Here is a 21,082-nt window from a genome sequence, read left to right as displayed (position 1 = left end):
TATGAGCAAGACACTTCTTTTTGGCAAGCCCTTTGATTCATGGTACAGTGACAGTGAAATCACCATAATTGACAATTAATTTGTAGTCAATTTTACTACACTCAATTTTTTGAATTTATTGCACTTACATAGTTTTAAAATTCCAAAAATGGCATTCATTCTGAAACTAAAAATCCAAAAAAATTTCAAAAAATAGATTATTGTGTTCTGGAAATAAAGATCGAAATAAAAAAAATTATTCTGGAAAAAAATAATCCAGAAACATATTATGGAGAAGGGGATCTAGAATGCTTTTTTGTATGTGATCCATTTTATCTAAGGACATTTTTATCTTTTTAGACTGAAATTGGGTGCAGTGATATGGTGCAAGAAGTAATTTTGGGCAAGTACTTCCTCGAAGAACAGCATTGCAAGAGCATGAAAAGCGGGTAAATTCTTCCTGCAACCCCATGATTTCATCCTTCACGCATATCGGGATAGTGAAAATACCATTTTACTCTTAATAAAATAAATCTTGCAATATCCTCTTCATCTTTTTCATCTTCTCAGTCTCACCCTTTTTTCTTCTTCTCCTGCTTCAATTTTGTGCTGGAGAGCACTTCTGCACCCCTTCACTGGAGATCGGATCCACATTTTATAGAGGTCGGTAAAACATACTTTTAATGTTTTTCTTTGCCTTGTATTTTAGATAGGATAATCTAGAAAGTTTCAGGATTGCAAAATCTAGAACATATTATGTTTTAAAAAGTAAATTCTGAATTGAGGAATATGTAATATATTTTCACATCAAAAAATACTTCTCAATTGGGAATCAATTGTGGAATCCAGAATGTATTAGAATTTATAGATTATTTGTTCATCTTTTTATGACACGTTTTAATTTAATTTGACAACCTTGTTGTCTTTTTTTGTTTTATTCAAGTTTGTGTTTTTTTTATCTATGTTTATTTTCAATGTGTATGAATGTATCTAAAAAGAATAGAGGATATATGACAACATATTTAGTAATAATAACTCATGTAATCAATAAAGTAACATTTCAAATAATATACAAAATATTTTTTACATTCTAAATTATATAATTCAAAATAAAAAATTTACAATTTAAATTGTATAATTTAAAATACAACTTTTATACTATGGATTACACATCATTTGAATTGTATAATTAAAATACAACTTTTATATTATGAATTTATGAATTGTACATTTCTGAATGTAATTAAAATGAAAAAAAGTTATCAATATTAACTTTTGAATTATATAATGTGAGACGTATCTAGATTTCCTAATATTCTGAAATTAAAAAAAAAAAAATTAAGGATAAGTTTTATTTTTTAAGTATGGGATAGAAGGAAAAGATGGGAGGTGGAGGAAGAATTTGCCTCAAAAGCTTTGATAAAGGTACACTCCAAAAATGTGGCCCATTCATTTTAGTTCATTTTTAAATGTAACTTGGTTCCTTTCTAAAAAAAAAATGGAACAACGAAGAGGCAGTGCACCATTATGTTTACACGCAAACATGCTTTGACCTATTTCTTCTGGCTAGTTCTTATGTCAAAGAAGAATTATTTGTTATGCACCAATCATAGGAAAGTAAGTGTTTAACTTATGAGATCAAATATCTAAATAAATTAAGATGTCAAACATAACCAACTAAATCTATCTTTGGTAGTAAGGTCTTTAGGTAATGTTTGACCTTTTTTTGTTTGGTTCTTATTTTAACAGAAACAACCAGATAGAATGTTTTTAAAAATTAAAAATCTTAATTTTAACTGAGGGAAATGGGAGAAAGGTAGTTTTTGAAAAGAAAAAGATAATATTTTTTATTATTTTGATTTTTAACATTGAAGCAAGTTTTAACCTAAAAAATATCATATTATTGCTACATCGTAATAAGAGTAATGAATTCATATATATATATATATATATATATATATATATATATATATATATATATATCAAAAATTAAACTTAAACTTAAACCCAAAATTCACGTACCGGATTTAAATTATATATAACCTGTTCAGGTTTAAGTTTGTTTAAGTGAAAATAACATTCTGAAAACGGTTATAAGAAAAATATATGACGTTATGGGATATCCGTCCTTACAGACTCACCAAATTTCCCTTATTTAGTTCTTTTAAACAAAATGGAATTGTTTAACTTTCAATTAAAATAATGTCAGTTCTTTTTTAATAAAATTTAAACGGTACAATATATATATATATATATATATATATATATATATATTGTTAAGATTATTTGAATTCATCAGCATTTTTTCTAGTAAGTATTTCTAAATTTTGTTACTATTAATTTTTGTCAAAAAAAGACTGATATTATTTAATGCTTTTTTCAATAATACTTTTTCTAATTTTAAGATTTAACCCTCAACGTTGTTTAAGAATATTGAATTTAATTTTTACAGTACAACAACTTATTATAATCTCTACCAAGAATTTAGTTTTAATGAATCTTTGAAAAAGTTTATTTACAGAACTTAAGCAATCACCAAAATACAATTTTTGGTCTGTTAAAAAACTATTTTGTTTGCGAAAATATTGTTCTTTAGTGATTTTTAAAATGTGAGATTAAAGTTTACACTCACACACTTTTATATATATATATATATATAAAATAAATTTATTATGTTTGACTTAGTTTTAAATCTTCGTTTTTAACTTTTATGTGGTTAGCAACTAGGTAATATAATCCTAAACGCAAACTTATTTATTAATGTAGTCTAATAAAAAAAACTCATTACCGGTAATATAAATAACACACATTCGAAAAAGAACATACACTTTCGAGTGTTGAATACTTTTTTCGCTGACTTGAGCGTTAAGTGCTTTCTAGAGGTACCTCATTTGACATTCATCCAAGACTGTGCGACCGAGACCCAATAGGAAGAAAAAGATAAGCAAGTTAAGGTAGGAGTTGATTGCACGACAAGAGAAAAGGAAACGAAGTCAATAGTTTTATATGCCCTATCTCCCTAACAGGAACAAATTTAATTAACTTTCGATCCTCGTATAATTTTTTTTAAGTTTTTAATAACTTTTTATTAAATATTCAAAAAAATTATATTTTTAATTAAGTATATATTGTTTAATTTTATTTTATTTAGTTTTAAATGTTAAAGAAATAAGATGTATTAATATAAAATAATATTATAATTAATATAAAATGATAAATATTTTTAATTATTTTTATTAAAAATATGTTAGAGAATAATAAATTATCATTGTTACTAACATCATTAATAATAATGACAATAATTCTTTAATAATTATAGGTAAATGAGGTAAAAGTAATAAAAGAATCATGATAATTTCCTTATGCAGTAAATTATTATGAAAATAAGAAAAATTAATAATATTATTTTATATTAAGTACAAAACTTAAAACACAAGTAAATAAAACGACAAAAAAAAAATATTTCATGTCGTAAAACTTATGTAAAAAATATATAACTTTTTAAGTATTTAATAGAAAAAAGATTAATAGACACCCAGTTAAAAGTAACCCATATTTAAACTTAATCATGTAAACTTTGTGAGAAAATTTTGAAGCTTTTATTTTTGCATTAGATTAGAAGAAGAGTTAGAAAATGTGGGTGTAGTTTAAATTGCGCTAATCCTAAAGCCTTCCGTAGCCACTAACCAACTCACTGCAACACTGGAAGAAGCATTGGATTTGATTCTTCCAATCGTGATGAGATCCCTTCTCCAAACGAAGCAGTTGTTGGCGGTTAGGGTTCAGAGGCATCAGTTGTGGCACCACTCTCGAGACGTCAAGGTTTCGGTGTGGTGGGATTTCGAGAACTGCCAGGTGCCGGCGGGGGTTGATGCTCTGGATGTGGCGCCGGCGATCACGAAGGCTGTGAGAGCGAGTGGTATTAAGGGCCCTCTCCGAATCAACGCTTTCGGTGATGTTCTGCAGCTCTCAAAACCCAACCAGCAAGCACTTTCTCACACTGGCATTCATTTCACCCACATTCCAGGTTTCTCTTCTCTCCTCTTCTTTAACTCCTCTCCTCGTTTAACTTTGTTGCCGTCAAAATTCATCTCAAGATGGTTTCTAATTGGTTCACTGCTGACGCTCACATTGTTTTTTATTTATTTTTTGGGTTATGATAATCCATAAGTTTTTAGATAACGCAGCTTTTTTTGTTTGATTATTATTATTTTTGTCTCTGTATAATAACTTTAAGTTTTAGTTCCTTAAGAGATATGTTATAATTTGTAGTCTTTTCAGCTGCATTTTAGTTGTGTTATATCTACTGTTATCTGAAGTGTTAGTCCTTACACTTGCATTTTAGGTCTGGATTATGCTTTTGTTTAGAGGAAACTTAACCCAATTTTCTGAAGAAGCTAACAGAAATAACTTCTAAAATTGATTCATATATAAGTTAATTTTATATTATAGATAAATTAGTTTTATTTTTTCCTTCCTATTTTTCTATGCTAATTACTTATAGCGAAGATGAAGCTGGTGATGAGGTGACTTTGACTTAACAAATAATGGTTGTCATGTGATAGTAACATGATTGAAATTAAACATTAAACATTTGTCGTTGTAGGTGATATTAGGAATTGGTCCTTTTATGAAGAAAAATAATTATAGTTTTAGCCATTAGGATTGTAAACGAGGGGGTAGAAAAAAAAAAAAAAAAAAGGGAAGACAAATTGGAAAGTTGAGTTGTTTGGATGTGGTGAAAGAGAGTGAAAATGTGGGAGAAATGAATGGGAAGTTTTTAATTTGATATGTTTTCCAGCTTGCCGTCCATATGGCTTCGGTAGTTTCTTGTTTCATTTATCTACACTTTTAGCTATTCAAATTATAATATCTTCAAGTATTGTTGCAGGTGGAAAGAACAGTGCTGATAGATTTCTTCTCATGAATCTTATGGATTGGGTTTCTCAAAATCCTCCGCCTGCCCATCTCTTTTTGATATCTGCTGATGGAGACTTTGCTGGAATGTTACACCGGTTAAGAATTCATAATTACAATATATTACTTGCTAGCACAAGGAATGCTCCTGGTGTCCTCTGCAGTGCAGCAACTATAATATGGCAATGGTCTTCGTTAGTAAAAGGGGAACATCTTTCTGGAAAACATTTAAGCCATCCTCCTGATGGTTTGTTTGGTTCTTGGTGTGGAAATTACAAGGTGATTCCGGAAAAACCATTCTCAGATGTTAAGAAGTCTGCATCTTCAGAAAAAGTAGGCATATACAAACCTTCCTTAGATTTGCACACTGTTCCAAAAAAAGTTGTAAAACAGGTTTGCCGTATATTAAAGTCACATCGAAAAGGAATCTCAATTAGAGATCTTCGTATAGAGTTGAAGAAACGTAAAGTGAATTTTAGTAAAAAGTTTTATGGATATGGAACATTTTCTCGCTTTCTAACATCAACACTGCATGTAGAGCTTGAGCCTTTAGGCTTTGGTAATTTTCATGTATGTCTGATCCCCTCAGAATCCCCCAAACCTTTTGAGGGAAAAGTTGTGGAATCAGTAGCATCTTGTATTAAGATCGATAAGAAGGGATCTGCAGCAACTCCAAAGCTAAACGGCAAGGATAAAAACAAGGTTAGAGAAGCAAATTGGACACCCTTAACTGCATCATCTCATGAAAGGAGTATGGATGAGGATTCAAAATCATCACTTTCATTGGTTGAAAGACATGTGTCTCAGCCCCCAGATGCGTTGCAGAAATTTTCAGCGTGTAGTGGGAAGGTTGTTGATAGGACTACTGAACAACTGTCAGAGATTCAACCACAACACAAGGACAACCAACTTTCCAAAACTAAGCCAGATTCCTTAAAATTGAGTTCGAATTCTAAAACATTATCTGATTGTGACATTGTTGGTTCTGAGGATGCAAGTTATAGAATTCAGGAAAAATACACGACTTCAAGGAATCACTCTGCTGGAAATGATCAGGTTGATGAAGTTTGTCACAGCCCATATTCTACACAAGCTGATGACTCTCTGCTTGATAAAATACCTAGTGGAAGTGATAAAACTAATAGGAATGGCCCAACATTCTTTGTCAGGATCAGAGCCTGGTGGCAATTTTGGAAAGGCAATGCAGAATCTGGTGTTTCAGCTGATTGTCATAACAGGGTGGTTAGTCATTTCGAGGATTCTAACCCATCTGAACTAGTAGAGCAAACAGCTCAGGTTGTGAGTGATTTTAAAGAACCCAAGTTATCAGAGCTGGACAAGCCTGAGTTGTTTTCTAGCAGTGCCTTTTGGGATGACATAGAAACTTTTATTTTCACGCTCAAAGGATCATTAATTGTTTCCCAGTCGAAAAACAGGTTACGCACTAATCTAGTACAAATCTTTTATAAATTCACCCTTTTGCAGCGCAACAAATTAACTATATGACAAAATTTCTGCTGAAAGTTGTGTGACCATTTTGATATTTTATGATATGATATCATTATGTAGCTACCAGTTTAAAGAGTTACTAGCATGCCCTTTTGTTTGTATCAGGGAGGATATGGCGTATAAATTGCTAAAGGATGGACCCCCAGTTTTAAGATCTCTCACTGAAGAAGATATTCTTCAATTGGTGGAGTTGTTAATATCAGAGAAAAAGTGGTTGGAGGAAAACCCGTCCCAGATATTTCCTTTTAGGGTAACTAAACCAGTTCGGGGGAACTCATTGATGGGCAAATCTCAGGGTGCAAATGGTTTGAGATCTCTCTTTCTGAGCAGATCATCACAATCCAAGTTGCAAAAATCATCTGAACATGATATGGAAAAAGACGATAAGAGTATTCCTAAATCTGGAGTTTCTGCAACTGCCACTGAGACAAAATATAAGGGGAGGTCTGGAAAGGATATATTAGAAGATTGTTAGTAACTTGTGAGTGAGATATTGTGGGAAAACCCAGATGGATATAGTATCAGTTCTTTCCCAAGACTGTTAGTTGATAGGTATGGCTAACATCGTGATTTACAGAAGCTAAACGTTCGCATAATGCCAGAAGTTAAAGTAGAGTCCATTTATATATATCCTTATGTTCCTGCTGTTAGTGCCTCTGAAGGGAAAACTTTTAATCTCAAAACTCAAGTAACCACTTCCTGTCATGCTCGTGCAGTTTGAAACTCTGTGAATTATCTGATTCAGCCCCCAAAGATGATTGCATCAACTCTCAATTGGAAGAATTAGGTCCCGTTTCTACCAATCACTCCTACCAGATTAATCTGGAGTCAGAATTAAGTCAGAAAGCCAAACACATCTAAGTCATGAAGCTATAGAAGCTTAAAGAAAGAGAAAAAAGTTTCTCCAAAGATTTTAGGTCACAGATAAATACAATACAAAATAGATAATAAAAATTATTCTAACATTTTCCGTTAAAATTAGAGCAAATAAATGGAATGCCCTAAGCTTGAAAGTTAAAAATTGAATTTTAGCTAATGTCAAGGGTTTTGTCACAATATCGCAAATTGATTATTGGAGTCAACAAACTCGCTGTAAATTTAATGTCAATGTTGGAAACAATGTGAAGAACTAATGTGAAAGAACTGTTTGATTATCATAATATATATTCTTTTCTTGTGTTCACAAAAATCTTAGTTCTTTTAAAAATTGTTGTGTTATGTTAGTAGAATAGGCAACATATTTTAACTATTTTTTTTACTTTAATATTATTATTATTAACAATTTGTTTGTTAGAGGAATCAACACTACTACACCAAACAAATTTTTTTTTTATTATTATTATTATTATTATTATTGTTGTTGTTATTATTATTATTGTTGTTGTTATTATTATTATTGTTGTTGTTGTTATTCATAATGATAATAATATTAGTAACATTTATTATTATTAATGTTAATAATAATTTTGATTTCAATTTTAGAATCAGAGTTTGTTTTGAATTTCGATTGGTAAACTAGTCTAACCTATAAATAAAGAAGATTCCTGTCTTTAACTCTTCTTTTGCTATTTATCAATTTTACTTTATATTAATACTTATTTTATTGTTTTATCTTTGACATTTCAGCCATTTCATTATTTTTTAAGTATTTAATAAATAACTAATTACTTTTATAATTAATTGGAAACTATTTTTTAAACTAATATTTTATCATTTTGTAAAAAACAATTACCAATTTTAAATTTTGAATGTGAAGCATTTTATTAAACATTTTGTACGACGTGGAACAATTTTTTTTCTCATATCTTTATCTCTCTTAAAATTCATAGTTGTTATTTATTCTTATCATTTGATTTCTTATTCTTTCTTTACAAAAAAGATTCAATCAGTGACTGTGACTTTTGTCAACAGCATTTGACAGACGACTATCTTTGAACACCTCGTGTAGGCGATTTGGATGTGGAAGTGAACGAGGAGCAAAATAACTTATACTTCTTCACTCCAATTACATCCTTATTCACTGATCACCTATTCTTCTCATCACAAATGTGGCATCGAAGCTCCTCCAAATTTGGCAATAGAATTTTGAGTCTATGATTTCTGACGCACTCTTTCTCGCGCGAGGCAATGAAGAGGTTCGCTGCATTATGCAGAAAAGACTATTACGAAAGATCGGGTCTTCGTATCTTGGATTTACAATGGTAACTTGTTTGTCACTCCTTTCGCAACCAGACCTTTAAAGTCATTGCTTGGACGGTGTTCACACTTTCTTCTTGAAAGGTTCGCTTTTTATTCTTCTTTATCAAATTGATCATTGTTTCATTTCCTTTTATTTATTTGTTTCATTAAAAAAAAATTATTAATAAATATAAAATATTGAATCGTTTTTTTCTTTATTGTTGTAGTAATATTATGACTTTGAAAATGTAAATGATAAAAATAAAACATGTGGACACACAGGCGCATTTCATGCGCCTGTGTTTCCGCTAATAGTAATAATATTAATATTAACATTATTATTATTAATATCTTTTATTATTAATAATAATAGTTTTGAGTTTTGATTTTAATTTTAGAATCAGAGTTTGTTTTGAATTTCGATTTATAAACTAGTGAAAGCTATTTAGATTTGGGAACATGTTGGAGAATAGAAAACAAAGCAAAATATATTGTATATTTGAAATCCGGTTTAAAATATGGTTTAAAATACCCACCTTTAAATGCTCCATTATTATTATTTTAGGTCACACTTTATCAATGTAGTTTATTCCTTTTTTTAGAAGGTCACATCACAAAAGTATTGCTTAAACATTTTTGGCCCAAAAATTGTGGTCTATAGTGATTTATAAGTCACATTTGTAAAAGTGTTGCAATTTTCAATTTTAGGTCACATTTATATGTTTGTGGCTACTTTTAGGTCAATTTTATTGTTTAACACACGCATTCTAAAGGCAACACTTAAAAAAATGTGGTATAGATAAGTAATGATTTTACAAACATGGTATTTGATAGTCCTTAAACCACACTTGTAAAATCGTTGCATTTTCTTAAGAAACATTTACAAGATATTTATAAGTTTCACTTGGTTCGGTGTTGTCTAAAGTTAAAAATGGTGTAGTGACAATGATGATTTGGTTCTAAATAGCACAATATTCTGCACTTGTGTTTTTTTTTTTCAATCAATTGACCTATATCATGCTCCTATATAACAATTTAATGACTTTGTTAATTGACTTAAAGATATAAGATTAAAGGGCATGCAAAAATATATTAGGACAACTTTTAAGTTTAAAGAAAGAGTAAAAAAGAACTTGATCAAATCTTTGATAATCAACTTTAGATCCATTGGCTAAAGATATAGAATGAGAAAATTTAGGAGAAGAAATATAAGAGAACAATGAGTTATTACTAGAAATATGACCATAAGCACCTAAGTCAATTATCCATAACAATGAGACTTTTCATAGGTTGTGAGATATATATTGTCAATAAACTGGGAACACTTAAAGATTGTATTTGGTTACTAAATTTTGACCTCAAATATTCTTGATATTCTTCATTATAAAACTTTGGTTCAAGTATTTCGAATTTGGGGATAGTTCTTGTCTTTCAAGAAAGTCATACAAACAATAACAATGTTCTTAATTATGATCATTCTCTTATATAAGAGCATTGAGGAAGTCATTGGTCATCAAGTCCTTGTCTATTTCCATGACCTCCCTTTCTGTAAGTAGATACCATGAGAAAAGCTTTTGTAGATTCTTAAGAGTTGAAACATAGAATATTTATGTTGTTAAGTTTTCCATTGACGTGACGACTTGATCATTTAACATTTGATCTTAAATATGATCAACATTTGGATTCAAGGCACGAAGAATCATGATCATATATAGCTTGTCCAACATTTTCTTGATTTCTTCCTGTGAGTTAGCTTCTAAGAATATTTTAACTCCTTAACAACAAATTGACCTTAAAAAATGAAAGATATCGTATATCATGATATATCTATATTTGATATGTCAATTTATGGGTAGAATCATAAAATATTTGAATATCATTTGTAAATATGATTTGAGCTTTCATTTAAAAGGATTTACATGTTTTTGAATATTCTTAGGATCCCCAATATATTAGGTTTCACAAATAAAAACAATAAAGTACAAAGTTAAAAATATAACTTATTCTATTGTTTAATACTTATGATCAATTTAGGATTTATATTTATATGTTATCTTTTCTCAAATGATTATGAAAGAGAGTATGATGCTGACAGAAGACAATAAAATGTTTTTGTCACCAATTAATACTAGAGTGAAATTGATTCGTTCTAAAATTAACTTTAGAAAGTATATATAAAAAAAGAGCTTGAAAAATTTTAAATCATTTTTCTAATTTAAATTCACACACATATTCATATATATGAATTACAACAAAAGTTTAAGTTTAAGACAAGATAATTTGTGTTTTCTAAAATTCTTAGTTAAAAATAGATACGACACAAAATAGCTCTTACTAAAAAAAATATAAACTATTCTAACATAATAAAAAAAAAGTGTTAGTAAAAAGTATTCCTTTGCCGATTTTTATTCTTTAACGTTTAAAAATTTAAAATGAATTTATAAAAAAAGTAATAACTTATATTTTTATATTATAAAATAAAAAAATTATTAAATAAATTGAATTTAAAACTTTTTTTGGTTTAACTTCAATTTAAAATAATGTTTGAAAACGCTAGCTAAATAGAACTCTACTCCTCATTTGATTGTTGTTTTTTTTAAGATATTGTTTCATTTTAAGTTCTATTAGAAATCTGAAAAAAAAAACATTTAAAGTTGAATGGGAAAGTAGTAATTACTATTTAAGAAAAAGTATGAAAGAGATTGTTTTGAAAAGAGTATGAAAGAAAGAAGATTTAATTGAAGCACACTTTAAATTCTCTATTTGATTACAACTTGTCAAATTTAGGTGAGAGGGATAGTGTGCCAGCTCCAAAAGTGATAGAATAGAAATTGCAGATTATTTTACTTTCTAGAATGTAAAAAGGAATGCTAACATGCTTATTTTTTTCCTACACATGCTTGAAGCTTATATATTTTTTGTAGACAAGTTGAACCCTTTTAAAAAAGCTTATAACAAATAAACATATTATACTCAAGCTTAGTCAAATATAATCTAATCAATTTTCACCTCTAATTGTGATTGAGTATAGTAAAACTTTTTTCCAAATCTATGGTTTTTGTTTACAACTTTGTAACTTTCTCTTACCAATTTTATTTTTATTATTTTCTATTTTGCACACAAATGAGTCTTCAAATAAATGTGCTTCATTCTTTTATGTTTGTCATGTTTAAAGTGTGGGCATTTAAAAATGCTCAATTGATATTGGAAAAGAAGTTCAGTGTTGGGATGGTGCGAGAAAAAGTTATGTATTTTATAATAACTATGCGTATGAAGTTGCTTTGGGATTAAAAAAATTAGCACGAGTACAAAGATTGATGCCATGTACTATTTACTTACATCTCATGGAAGAGAAGAATAGAAAAAATGACAGGTTCACATCTACTTAAAAAATATACTTACTTGATAATTCACTTTAATTATATAATAATATAATAGTATGTACTAGTATTTTAAGTTAAAAAGTAAAAAAAATCAGATAAATATTAATATTTTAAGTTGTTAAGTGAATATTTTTTTCTTTATGGATGTTGATTATTACTCAAAAAAATGTTTGAAAATCGATTTCTTTCAAGTTAAGATGGCTAAGGAAAAGTTGAGATCCAACAAATTTTTCTGCTTTCATTTTGTTGGAGATCCCACATCGACTAGAGATTAGAGCCTTTCATTGTATATAAGTGGGTGCAAACCTCACCCCATTGAGCCGATTTTATGGGGTTGAGTTAGGCTTAAAGTTCACTTCGTAATATGGTATCAGAGCCATTTCGAGCCTATCCTAACGAGTGTTTGTGTTAGGCCTATCGTGCCACCCGCTATCGGACCACCCATAATATATAGTCCCACGCACGAGTTGGTAGTCTTGGTGTGAGTTGGTGTTATGGGGTTGAGTTAGGCTTAAAGTCCACTTTGTAATACATTTTTGTGTTAATCTAGATTATTATCATCTTAAGTCCAAAAAAAGTCATGTTCCAAAGATATTGTAGGAAAAAATGATAGTTATGCATAAAGAATAATAGTGTTATGTGATGATGCATGAATTTCATTAAACAAAAATTTTATTCATTAGTTAGTTTTGAAGCCAAAGCATACGAGAACTTGCAATTTGGTGAAAAAGATTACAAGAACGGTATAGCAAAGGTTACACAGTTAAGAGTTAGTGTTGGGGATAAAACACTTTATAATTACTTCATTCGTATACAAAGAAAAAACAATCAAATTTTATGTCAAAATTTTAAAATGTATTAGGAATATATCAGAGATGACAACTTATGATTCATTTGTAGATTGTATAATTTGATAATACATATTATATTTAACAAAGAGATGCAATATGTTCATTCTTGTTGTAGTTAATCATCATAAACAATCTACTTGTTTGGTATTTTCAACAACAAACAGACAAAATTATGTATGAGTGAGAAATCTTCTCATAAACAATATTATAAATTTATGTCTTATATCTCCTTGAGAGTATGAGGCTAGAAGTTTTTATTTTCTATTTTCTATAAGGATTTCAGCATCCCTATAATATTTTGCTTTTAATTTTATTTATTCTTTGTCGATAAAAAAAACAAATCAAAATTAGTCTGTCTTGTGTTCCCTAAATCTTATCATTGCTTTTGAGTTATATTCTTTTTGAATTTTGTTATTTTATAACAACTTACTCTTTGAAAAGAATTTTCAACATACTTAAACCAACACAATTTTTAAATAAGGAAATAATGGATATAAAAAAAAATCTAAATGCTCAAGACCACATAATATGTGGACTGAAATGTTAATACTCTTGTATTTGTTTAAATTTAAGGTAATAATATGTAGACATATAACAAAGACCTTAGTTAAAAGAAAAATGTGAATAAAGAAAAATGTGAATGAGATGTCCTTTAATTATATTCTAATTAGATGGAGAAAAGATATAAAATTATGTGTTAATTTACTATGATGAGATAGTAAGCAAAATAAACAATTTGATCAATTTGGTGTTAACTTTTATAAACTTTAACATCTAGTCAATTTAAGAGAAAATTATAATTTTATTTATGAAATGGATGAATCAAGCAATGAAAAATTAAGTTTTGAAAAAATAATGTTTGTGATATAAATCTATCATATTTTAAATATTTAAGATGACAAATTGAAATATGTGTAAACATCAGTCAAACATTAAACAATTTTTAAACTAAAGTTATTTATCGTTTAACTAGTATCAAATATAGATATTTTGATTGAACCAATAGTTGTTGCATAAGATTGAATGTATCTTAAACATCTTAAACATGGTCATTCGGCCATATAGTTTATATGTTTTCTAATTGTTAAGTAAGTTTCTGTCATAATTTTTAGGATATTTTTCTATAAACTAAATAACTTTGTATAGGTATAAGTATTAAAATACACAACAACATACATAAGTTTTGTCATTGATATAAAACATATTTCATTAAAAACAAAAATTATATTTATAATATATTAAAAAATAATTATTTTACAATCACTGAAATTATAATATCAAAATAAATATAAAAATGAACTAGAAACGTATAAGCAAATTATAATAATAATTTTAAAAAAAATACAATGCTTGAAACTAAATAATGGAATGAAAATAAAAAATAATATATGATTATCTTACTTATAATAAATATATTTTCAATTAAATTACATATCTGAAAAAACTATTTATCTTATTTTAAAATATTGTTTTTTTATCATAACTATAATTATTAATATTTTTTTAGTTTTAGAATACAATAAAATATGACTAATAATAAAGATTGAAAAAGATTTTAATAGTTGAAGAGTAATGAAAATACTCTATTAGTAATTTTAATAGCCATCAAAAAGATTATTTGAGTAAAGAATATACAATAGGTTAGTCAGATACATGAACTCAAAAAATATTTAAATGTATTTTATAGCAATAATCTATCTAATAGAACTTGATTTATTGGCCAAAATGTAATCTATTAAAATAGATAAATAAATATAAATTATTATGTACCTTACCTCTTTTTCTTATCTCTTCTTCTACATTACATAATATTATTATTTGTGTTAAGTTAAGAAAGAGAATAACTATGAACAAAAATTTTTAAAATAATTTCAAATACGTAATTATGTTAATTATTGAGATTGTGTTGTACTCTCTAATCAGAAGAAATATGATTGTACAAGTGAAGTATGTTTTAATAAGATACATGTTAACAAAATTATTGTTTGAACTATCAATCCTTCTTTATGTTTTTTTCCTGTTTTTCACATATATTAAATTTAAAATTAATATACATACTATATAAAATAATATAATTATTAGAACAATTAACTTACGTGGTGACATAGGAACATTGACGTTGTTTTCCTTAGTATGATATAAAGCTATTGAAAAGCATGTAATCTACTTACAATACTTGCTTAACTTTTATTCCAACCCTTCGCTAAATAATTCCTTTATTCTATTTTTTTAAGCCATTTTATTCTTTGTAACCACTGTATAGTTATTTAAATTGCAAATATTATATATAACTGTACAATTAAATAAAGATCAATTTACACTTCTTATTATATATATATATATAATAAATTGAACATATTTTTAAGAATTAATATTTAATAAGAGTATTTTTTAATTTTTTACCTCTACATCTTTTTTCCCTTTTATTTTTTTATATTTTTAAATATTGAATTTTATTTACTTTCTATTATTTTTATCTTCATTTCTTAATATTTTTTCTTAATCAAACTTTAGTTGTTCGAAAGAGTATATTACATGTACTTTAAAGGTGTTAATTAGGTTTTAATGCAATTTTAAATGAATAATATTTGTGTTAACATTGTATTTCTTATGTCTTCTAAAGAAAATAGCATTTATTATAAACTTACTTTTTACTATTATCATATGAAGAGATAATTTTTGAAAAAAAAATTCTTATAGTTACTATTTTATCCTTTAACTTATGTACTTGTATTGAGACAAAACTGCTCTATGAGCATGTTTCCTTCTATTCTTCCTTCTTCTTCCATTCGTCCTTCTTGTGTTCAGTATTTGACCTTTGATTCCGAGTGGAGAATGTACCTGTAAAAATTCCAACGTTCAGATGAAATAAATAATATAATAACGACATATTTTTCTTGATTATTGAGCTTTTTTTATAGGATTTTGATAGACCTTATCACTCTTGGACCACAATTAATATGTGCACAAAGATTAACATTGACAGTATCTAATTTTCTGTACAAATTATCTTACATCCATTTATATTAATCTTAACTCATTTTTTTTATAAAGGCACGGTCCATACCAGATACTGATCTATCCTATTGGTACAACCTAAAATTATATTGACATTAGAAATTACACAGCAACTATGATCATAGTGAGACAATTACCTTATAATACAAAATAGAAAGTAGTTTTTTTTTTTAAGTTGCTAAATTTATTAATGAGTTTTAAAATATCCTACCTTCCTATAGGACTAGTTGTGACTTCAGAACATGGTATCATTAAATATTCATTACCTGAAAAATTATTCGCAGTCATTGAACATGACAAAGTGGAAAACATATCATCCTTCGTTAATGTGTGATTTTTCAAAATCAAAAGCAATGTTATTAGTGGGCTGGGACAATCATGTCATACAATACAAGCTTTAGAAACCTCAATTCATAGAGTGAACTTTTCACAAGACATTCACCTAAAATGAATCAGTAAAATATGGAATGAATTGGTCGGTTTTAAAATAACTAAATTCACCAACTTCCAATTCCGTAAAGCCAAACATTTAACTAAATGTTGCAATATTTTTTCTGTATTGTATCTAAAAGAAATTTTTAGATTACATAATTTAAAAGAGATTTTTAACTGTATAATTGAATAAATTTTGAAATAGCGCTATCTAATAGAATATTTTCAACATATGAAATTGGCATAGCGGTGTAATGTGCTCATAACGCCCAAAAGTGACGGCGTACTGAAAAGGCACACAAGACATTTTTTGGTGAAAGTGTGAAATATTAAATGCAGTAAATGATTTATTTGTCATACAAATTACCTACCACCGAACATAGCTCCACACCAAATTCAACTTTCCGAGTAAAAGTGCAAAATCTGATGGAATAAAATGAAAGTACCAGGAAGCCGAATTAGTGTGACACAAGGAACATGTTACGTAACTTGTATGGCTAATAAGTGCCTAACTCTGTATAGCTTAACAAACAATAGGCCGTTAGAAGAATTTTCTATGACAGAAGTACCCCGTAACGCAAGACTTTTTTGTCCATTTGTGGTGTTTCAATTATTAGACAAAGGTCGTAAATGGCTTGCTGCACCAAATAAAACTCATTTTTTACGGCAAAGGATTGGAATGATTAAGCAGGTTGTGAAGGTGTCAACACCCAAGACCCCATCATTAATCCAGCGAACTAATTCCCACCCACCCAGAGCAAAAGCATATACTGTTATCACTTCTTGACTTCCCGTTTGTTGTTTTTCTTCAAGAGAAAATTGCATTTAATGGGAGTAGTAAACCATCCCTTAAACCTAATGTACCAGAATTCAAACTTCACCCTCAAAAACGATGTTTTGTAACTAAGGAAAGCCTCTTTTAGCCCCCTACCCCCCGTACCATCCCTATCTTGTTTCCTGAAATCACGTGCTCCTCCACAAACCGACAAACGTGGGTTCGATGTGTACCCCTTTCAAGAAAAAAATATATTGAGGAGTTCTTTTCTTCGGTTATTATTGACTTAAATAAAAACCACAGGAAAAAAAAAGTTTATGAGCGGAGGAAAAATCCACAGGATGATGAACAGGGTTTGGGACTTATCCGGCACCGCCACAAGGCTGTGTTTTTTTACACGCAAAATGGCACCACCAACAATGGATACAACATGCTTCATTATCATCACCAGTGCCTTCCCTGAGAACCACCACCACCTTTGTTCTTCCCAAAGAAGGCATTCTTGGGTTTTGACTTTGGTAACTCGTTGATATCCATAACCTGAATCGTTCTTTGCCTTTTGGCTATACACCGCACAAACACACCAAATTACACGTCGGTTATATAGAGAGAGATAAAGAAATATCACAGCATGAAAATAAAAATTATAGAGACGAAAATTCCACCATTTTCAGCCTCTTTGTAGTTCTCTTGAAGCCGCCTTCTGGCTGAAGCAAGCCTCTCCGCGTCAAAACTGCTGTCTCTTTGTCTCTGCAACCATTCAACACTATGTCAGGACCACTTAAGATCCCTTTTACCTTAACAGATAAACCCACCACCGCATTCATATTTTAGAGACACCAAAATGGTTGAGAAATCATATCCATACGTTTTGAGAAGCGGAAGCAGGGGTTGAAATTGACGGTGCTGGCGTCGGTTTTGGCCGAGGTTCACTGCGGGGAATTACTTTCGGTTTGTGTTCTGCTTCGGAGTTGTTACGGTCAGACCCTGAGCTACCATCTGCGTCAGCATATAGACCATATCAATCAGATGTAAACTACAGTATCCAAAAAGATTTGAATCAGATGCCAATATGCTATACTATACTAACTGTGTGGATTTGGCGAGTATGCAAAATCAGGAATCTGCAAAAGGAATAGAAGAAGAATGAATATTATTAGCTCGACTTTCCAAGGAAAAAAAAAAGCACTACGCGAAAAAGATTTCTTTGACCTCAACCTGATGATGATGCCCATTTTGGGTGGTTTTCTGCACAGGCGAGTCTCCATCAGCTGCCAATACCCCACCAACATCATCATTAATTATCATTAATAATTTCACATGACCTTTAGAAAATCCCCAACATTAACATAATAATTAATAATTAATCAATAATCAAGATTACCCATCAGAGTGTCCCTTCCTCCCTGTGGTTTCAGCTTCACCCACTCATCCACAATTTCCTTCCACTTCCTGCAAATAACAAAAAAGATGAATCAAGTCAATCAGTTGAAACTCTTGCAATACGACAACATTAATTTCCGCGAAAAAAGTGAAACGATTTTTATATCTCCTCCCAAAACCTGACAAGCAGCTTCACCAATCGACGAACGTCGTTTGAAGGATGCTTCCGTAACCGATTCACGTGCCTCCCGATGTCAGTTTCCTACAGGAATAAAAAATCAAACACCGTTAAGTCATAAAAAAACTTCAAAAAAACTTCTCAAAGAAAATGAACTTACCTTCAAAGCCTGGAATGTAATATCCATGTCCGCGAGGCTTTGCAGCAACTCCACCAAGGAATCTTCAGACTACAAAGGAGAAAGAAAACAAGCCAAATTAAAAGAAAACATTAATTAAACTTGTAATCTCAACATGAAAAAACACTCGTTGAATTGAACAATTAGCAATACCTGATCAGGCTCTTCGAGTTGCTCTTTAATCTCTAGAATCTTCTTCTGTTCGTCGTCGAACAGACCACCGTAAGGATCCAAATCCTCGCCGCCGTCATCGTTTTCCAGAGACTGCGGCGTGGCGGGGGAATTGGCGGCTTCGGCGGCACGGCGTCGGTGAGGCTGCCGCACGGGGCTAGGGCTAGGGCTGTTCTGCTTCGTGATTTGGTGGCCGTTGGTCCTGAGGAGGTGGCCGTCGTCACAATTGCGGCACCGCGGAGGCGCGGCCGTGGCGGAGTAGAGGCTTTCCACGATGGAGTCGCGGCGGCGCTTCAATTCCGCGGCGCAGTCCGCGGAGGCGACGGCGATTGCGGCGTCGATGAACATCCACACGTCGACGCCCGAGGTGTCCAATATGGATCGGAAATCGTCCAAATCCATATCCGAGGCGAGCGCGTGGAGGAAAGCAAAGAGGTTGGGGAAAAGCGATCGATCAGAGATTGAATATATAAGATGAGCTGAAGAAGAATTTGTTGGGTTTGTCTCTGAAAGGCTAATGAGCACAGAAAAAGAATCTGGGAAGATTCCTAGTTCTGTTGGTTAGGCTTTGGGAGCAACTATAGGTTAGGTTCTAATGTAAGAACATCAAGGGATCTATATTACTGTAAAGGGAAACGGCAAAGGGTAGATCGAAACGACGAGGGAGCAGTAGTGATTAAAACAACGTAGATCTGAGGTATGGGTATGGAGATTGATCGATTAAGGGTTGGAAGTTGAGGATAATGGAGAAGAGGATAGTACAGAGAGGATGAGGATTGACGATGGACGATTGAGGATATTCGAGAAGAAAAACCCAACCCTTGATTAATATAATTGATTTGATTTGATTTGGTTTTGAGATGTTAATTCAGATTTGGAAGGTCGTGTACAGAACAAGTATGGTAATGGTATTGGTATGGTATGGCCACAGGGTGTATACCTGTGGGTTACCAATACCATTATACCAAACTCTTTCAATTGTCTTTCGTTTCCTGCCAAACTCTTTTTTATTATGTTTTTTTTTTGTTGCTGTGGGCTAAGGGAGATGAACGACGGACTAAAACACAAACATTTTGAATTATTTGCTTCTCACCACTTTGGCCCACGTCCCCATCGCTAAAATTTAAATGATGAAACATTTAAAGAATGGTGGTAAAATGGATTATATATTATTTCATAATATGTCCTTTTATAAAAATATAATTTAGTGTCTAATGCGTTCTTATATGGAAACAAATTAATTTTATCTAAGATGAATGTTAAAATAAAATTAATATTTGTAATTGATGGTATTTAAACTTAAATAGTAAGCACATGATAATATGTCACAATATAAAAACTCATATTATTTACTCTTCTTGATATACTTTCCTTATTTTCTTTGTATTTCATTTTTTAATGTGATAAAACATAGATAAACTAAAGATGTAAAAAAATGAGAAAAAAATTAATGTTATTTAGAGTAACTCTACAAAATATGAAGAATAGAAGAAGATATATTCTAACATAATAACAACACACAATTCTTAGAAAACAATTAAATTCTTTTATAAAAATCATCGTAAAGTTGTTATCTTAAAGAACTTTTAGTCTTGTAAGAGTTAATAAAGTTTTGTTTATATCCAATACATTGTTTTCTTAGTTTTTTTATTTAACATTATTATGTTTGTGATGAAAAGTAACAACTAAAGAATCATTGTAAAAGATAGAAACAACTTAGTATAAAAAAAATATTTGGTATTCGCAATCTTAGGGATATTGCAAGGGTTTGTTAAGAATGATATTATATATTCGCGTAAGCTATAAATGAAAGAAAATAATATTTGTTTGTATTATATTTTGATTATAGTGAACACATTTAACATTGTTTAAGGATACCTATATGTAGTCAAACACTTGAAGTGAATAAGTATAAAAGTAATTTCTTTTGTTCTTCTCTCATCTGTATAGGCGATTTATCTAGTTAAATTTGTATACTTAAGTTTTATGAACTTCATTCAACCTTTTTTTTTAAATTAATATATTATTTCAACATATTTAACCTATAAAGGAAAATTATGTGAGATTAGATGGAAATGCATATTGCTTTTGAAAATTGATTTGTTAGGTTGTCCCTTTAACTCATTTAAC

The 21,082-nt window shown here is 29.9% G+C and overlaps 2 protein-coding genes across 3 annotated transcripts; one reads left to right on the top strand and one right to left on the bottom strand.

Moving 5' to 3' along the window:
• The first annotated feature begins 3,516 nt into the window (after positions 1 to 3,516).
• Positions 3,517 to 7,179, top strand: LOC137821727 (uncharacterized). The gene is made up of 3 exons (XM_068626461.2): positions 3,517 to 4,006; positions 4,871 to 6,332; positions 6,511 to 7,179. Exons 1-3 carry the CDS (start codon positions 3,718 to 3,720, stop codon positions 6,878 to 6,880), a joined length of 2,121 nt encoding a protein of 706 aa, XP_068482562.1. The 5' UTR covers positions 3,517 to 3,717; the 3' UTR covers positions 6,881 to 7,179.
• An 8,314-nt stretch (positions 7,180 to 15,493) lies between these two features.
• LOC137823154 (putative mediator of RNA polymerase II transcription subunit 26c) lies at positions 15,494 to 19,990 on the bottom strand. 2 transcript variants are annotated; one of them, XM_090295973.1, is made up of 9 exons: positions 18,935 to 19,990; positions 18,764 to 18,832; positions 18,605 to 18,687; positions 18,427 to 18,494; positions 18,261 to 18,313; positions 18,133 to 18,166; positions 17,911 to 18,041; positions 17,708 to 17,792; positions 15,494 to 15,658 (listed from the first exon to the last, which is right to left on the bottom strand). In XM_090295973.1, exons 1-9 carry the CDS (start codon positions 19,352 to 19,354, stop codon positions 15,585 to 15,587), a joined length of 1,017 nt encoding a protein of 338 aa, XP_090152099.1. In that variant the 5' UTR covers positions 19,355 to 19,990; the 3' UTR covers positions 15,494 to 15,584. The 2 variants fall into 2 exon arrangements, with proteins under 2 accessions (XP_090152099.1, XP_068484402.1); XM_068628301.1 differs by lacking the exon at positions 15,494 to 15,658 and adding an exon at positions 17,295 to 17,605.
• Between the last annotated feature and the right edge of the window lie 1,092 nt (positions 19,991 to 21,082).

The sequence above is a fragment of the Phaseolus vulgaris genome, chromosome 9, assembly GCF_051622355.1.
Source record: "Phaseolus vulgaris cultivar YP4 chromosome 9, ASM5162235v1, whole genome shotgun sequence".
In the NCBI taxonomy this organism is placed as follows: domain Eukaryota; kingdom Viridiplantae; phylum Streptophyta; class Magnoliopsida; order Fabales; family Fabaceae; genus Phaseolus; species Phaseolus vulgaris.
The sequence above is the reverse complement of the archived record's forward strand: the minus strand, read 5'-3'. Positions and strand labels throughout refer to the sequence as shown.

Coding starts and splice junctions, on each gene's coding strand:
- LOC137821727 (XM_068626461.2), top strand. CDS start 3,718: ATGAGATCCCTTCTCCAAACGAAGCAGTTGTTGGCGGTTAGGGTTCAG. Junction 4,007..4,870: donor TCATTTCACCCACATTCCAG/GTTTCTCTTCTC, acceptor GTATTGTTGCAG/GTGGAAAGAACAGTGCTGAT. Junction 6,333..6,510: donor GTTTCCCAGTCGAAAAACAG/GTTACGCACTAA, acceptor TGTTTGTATCAG/GGAGGATATGGCGTATAAAT.
- LOC137823154 (XM_068628301.1), bottom strand. CDS start 19,354: ATGGATTTGGACGATTTCCGATCCATATTGGACACCTCGGGCGTCGAC. Junction 18,495..18,604: donor TTGGTGAAGCTGCTTGTCAG/GTTTTGGGAGGA, acceptor TGTTATTTGCAG/GAAGTGGAAGGAAATTGTGG. Junction 18,167..18,260: donor AAAATGGGCATCATCATCAG/GTTGAGGTCAAA, acceptor TTCCTTTTGCAG/ATTCCTGATTTTGCATACTC.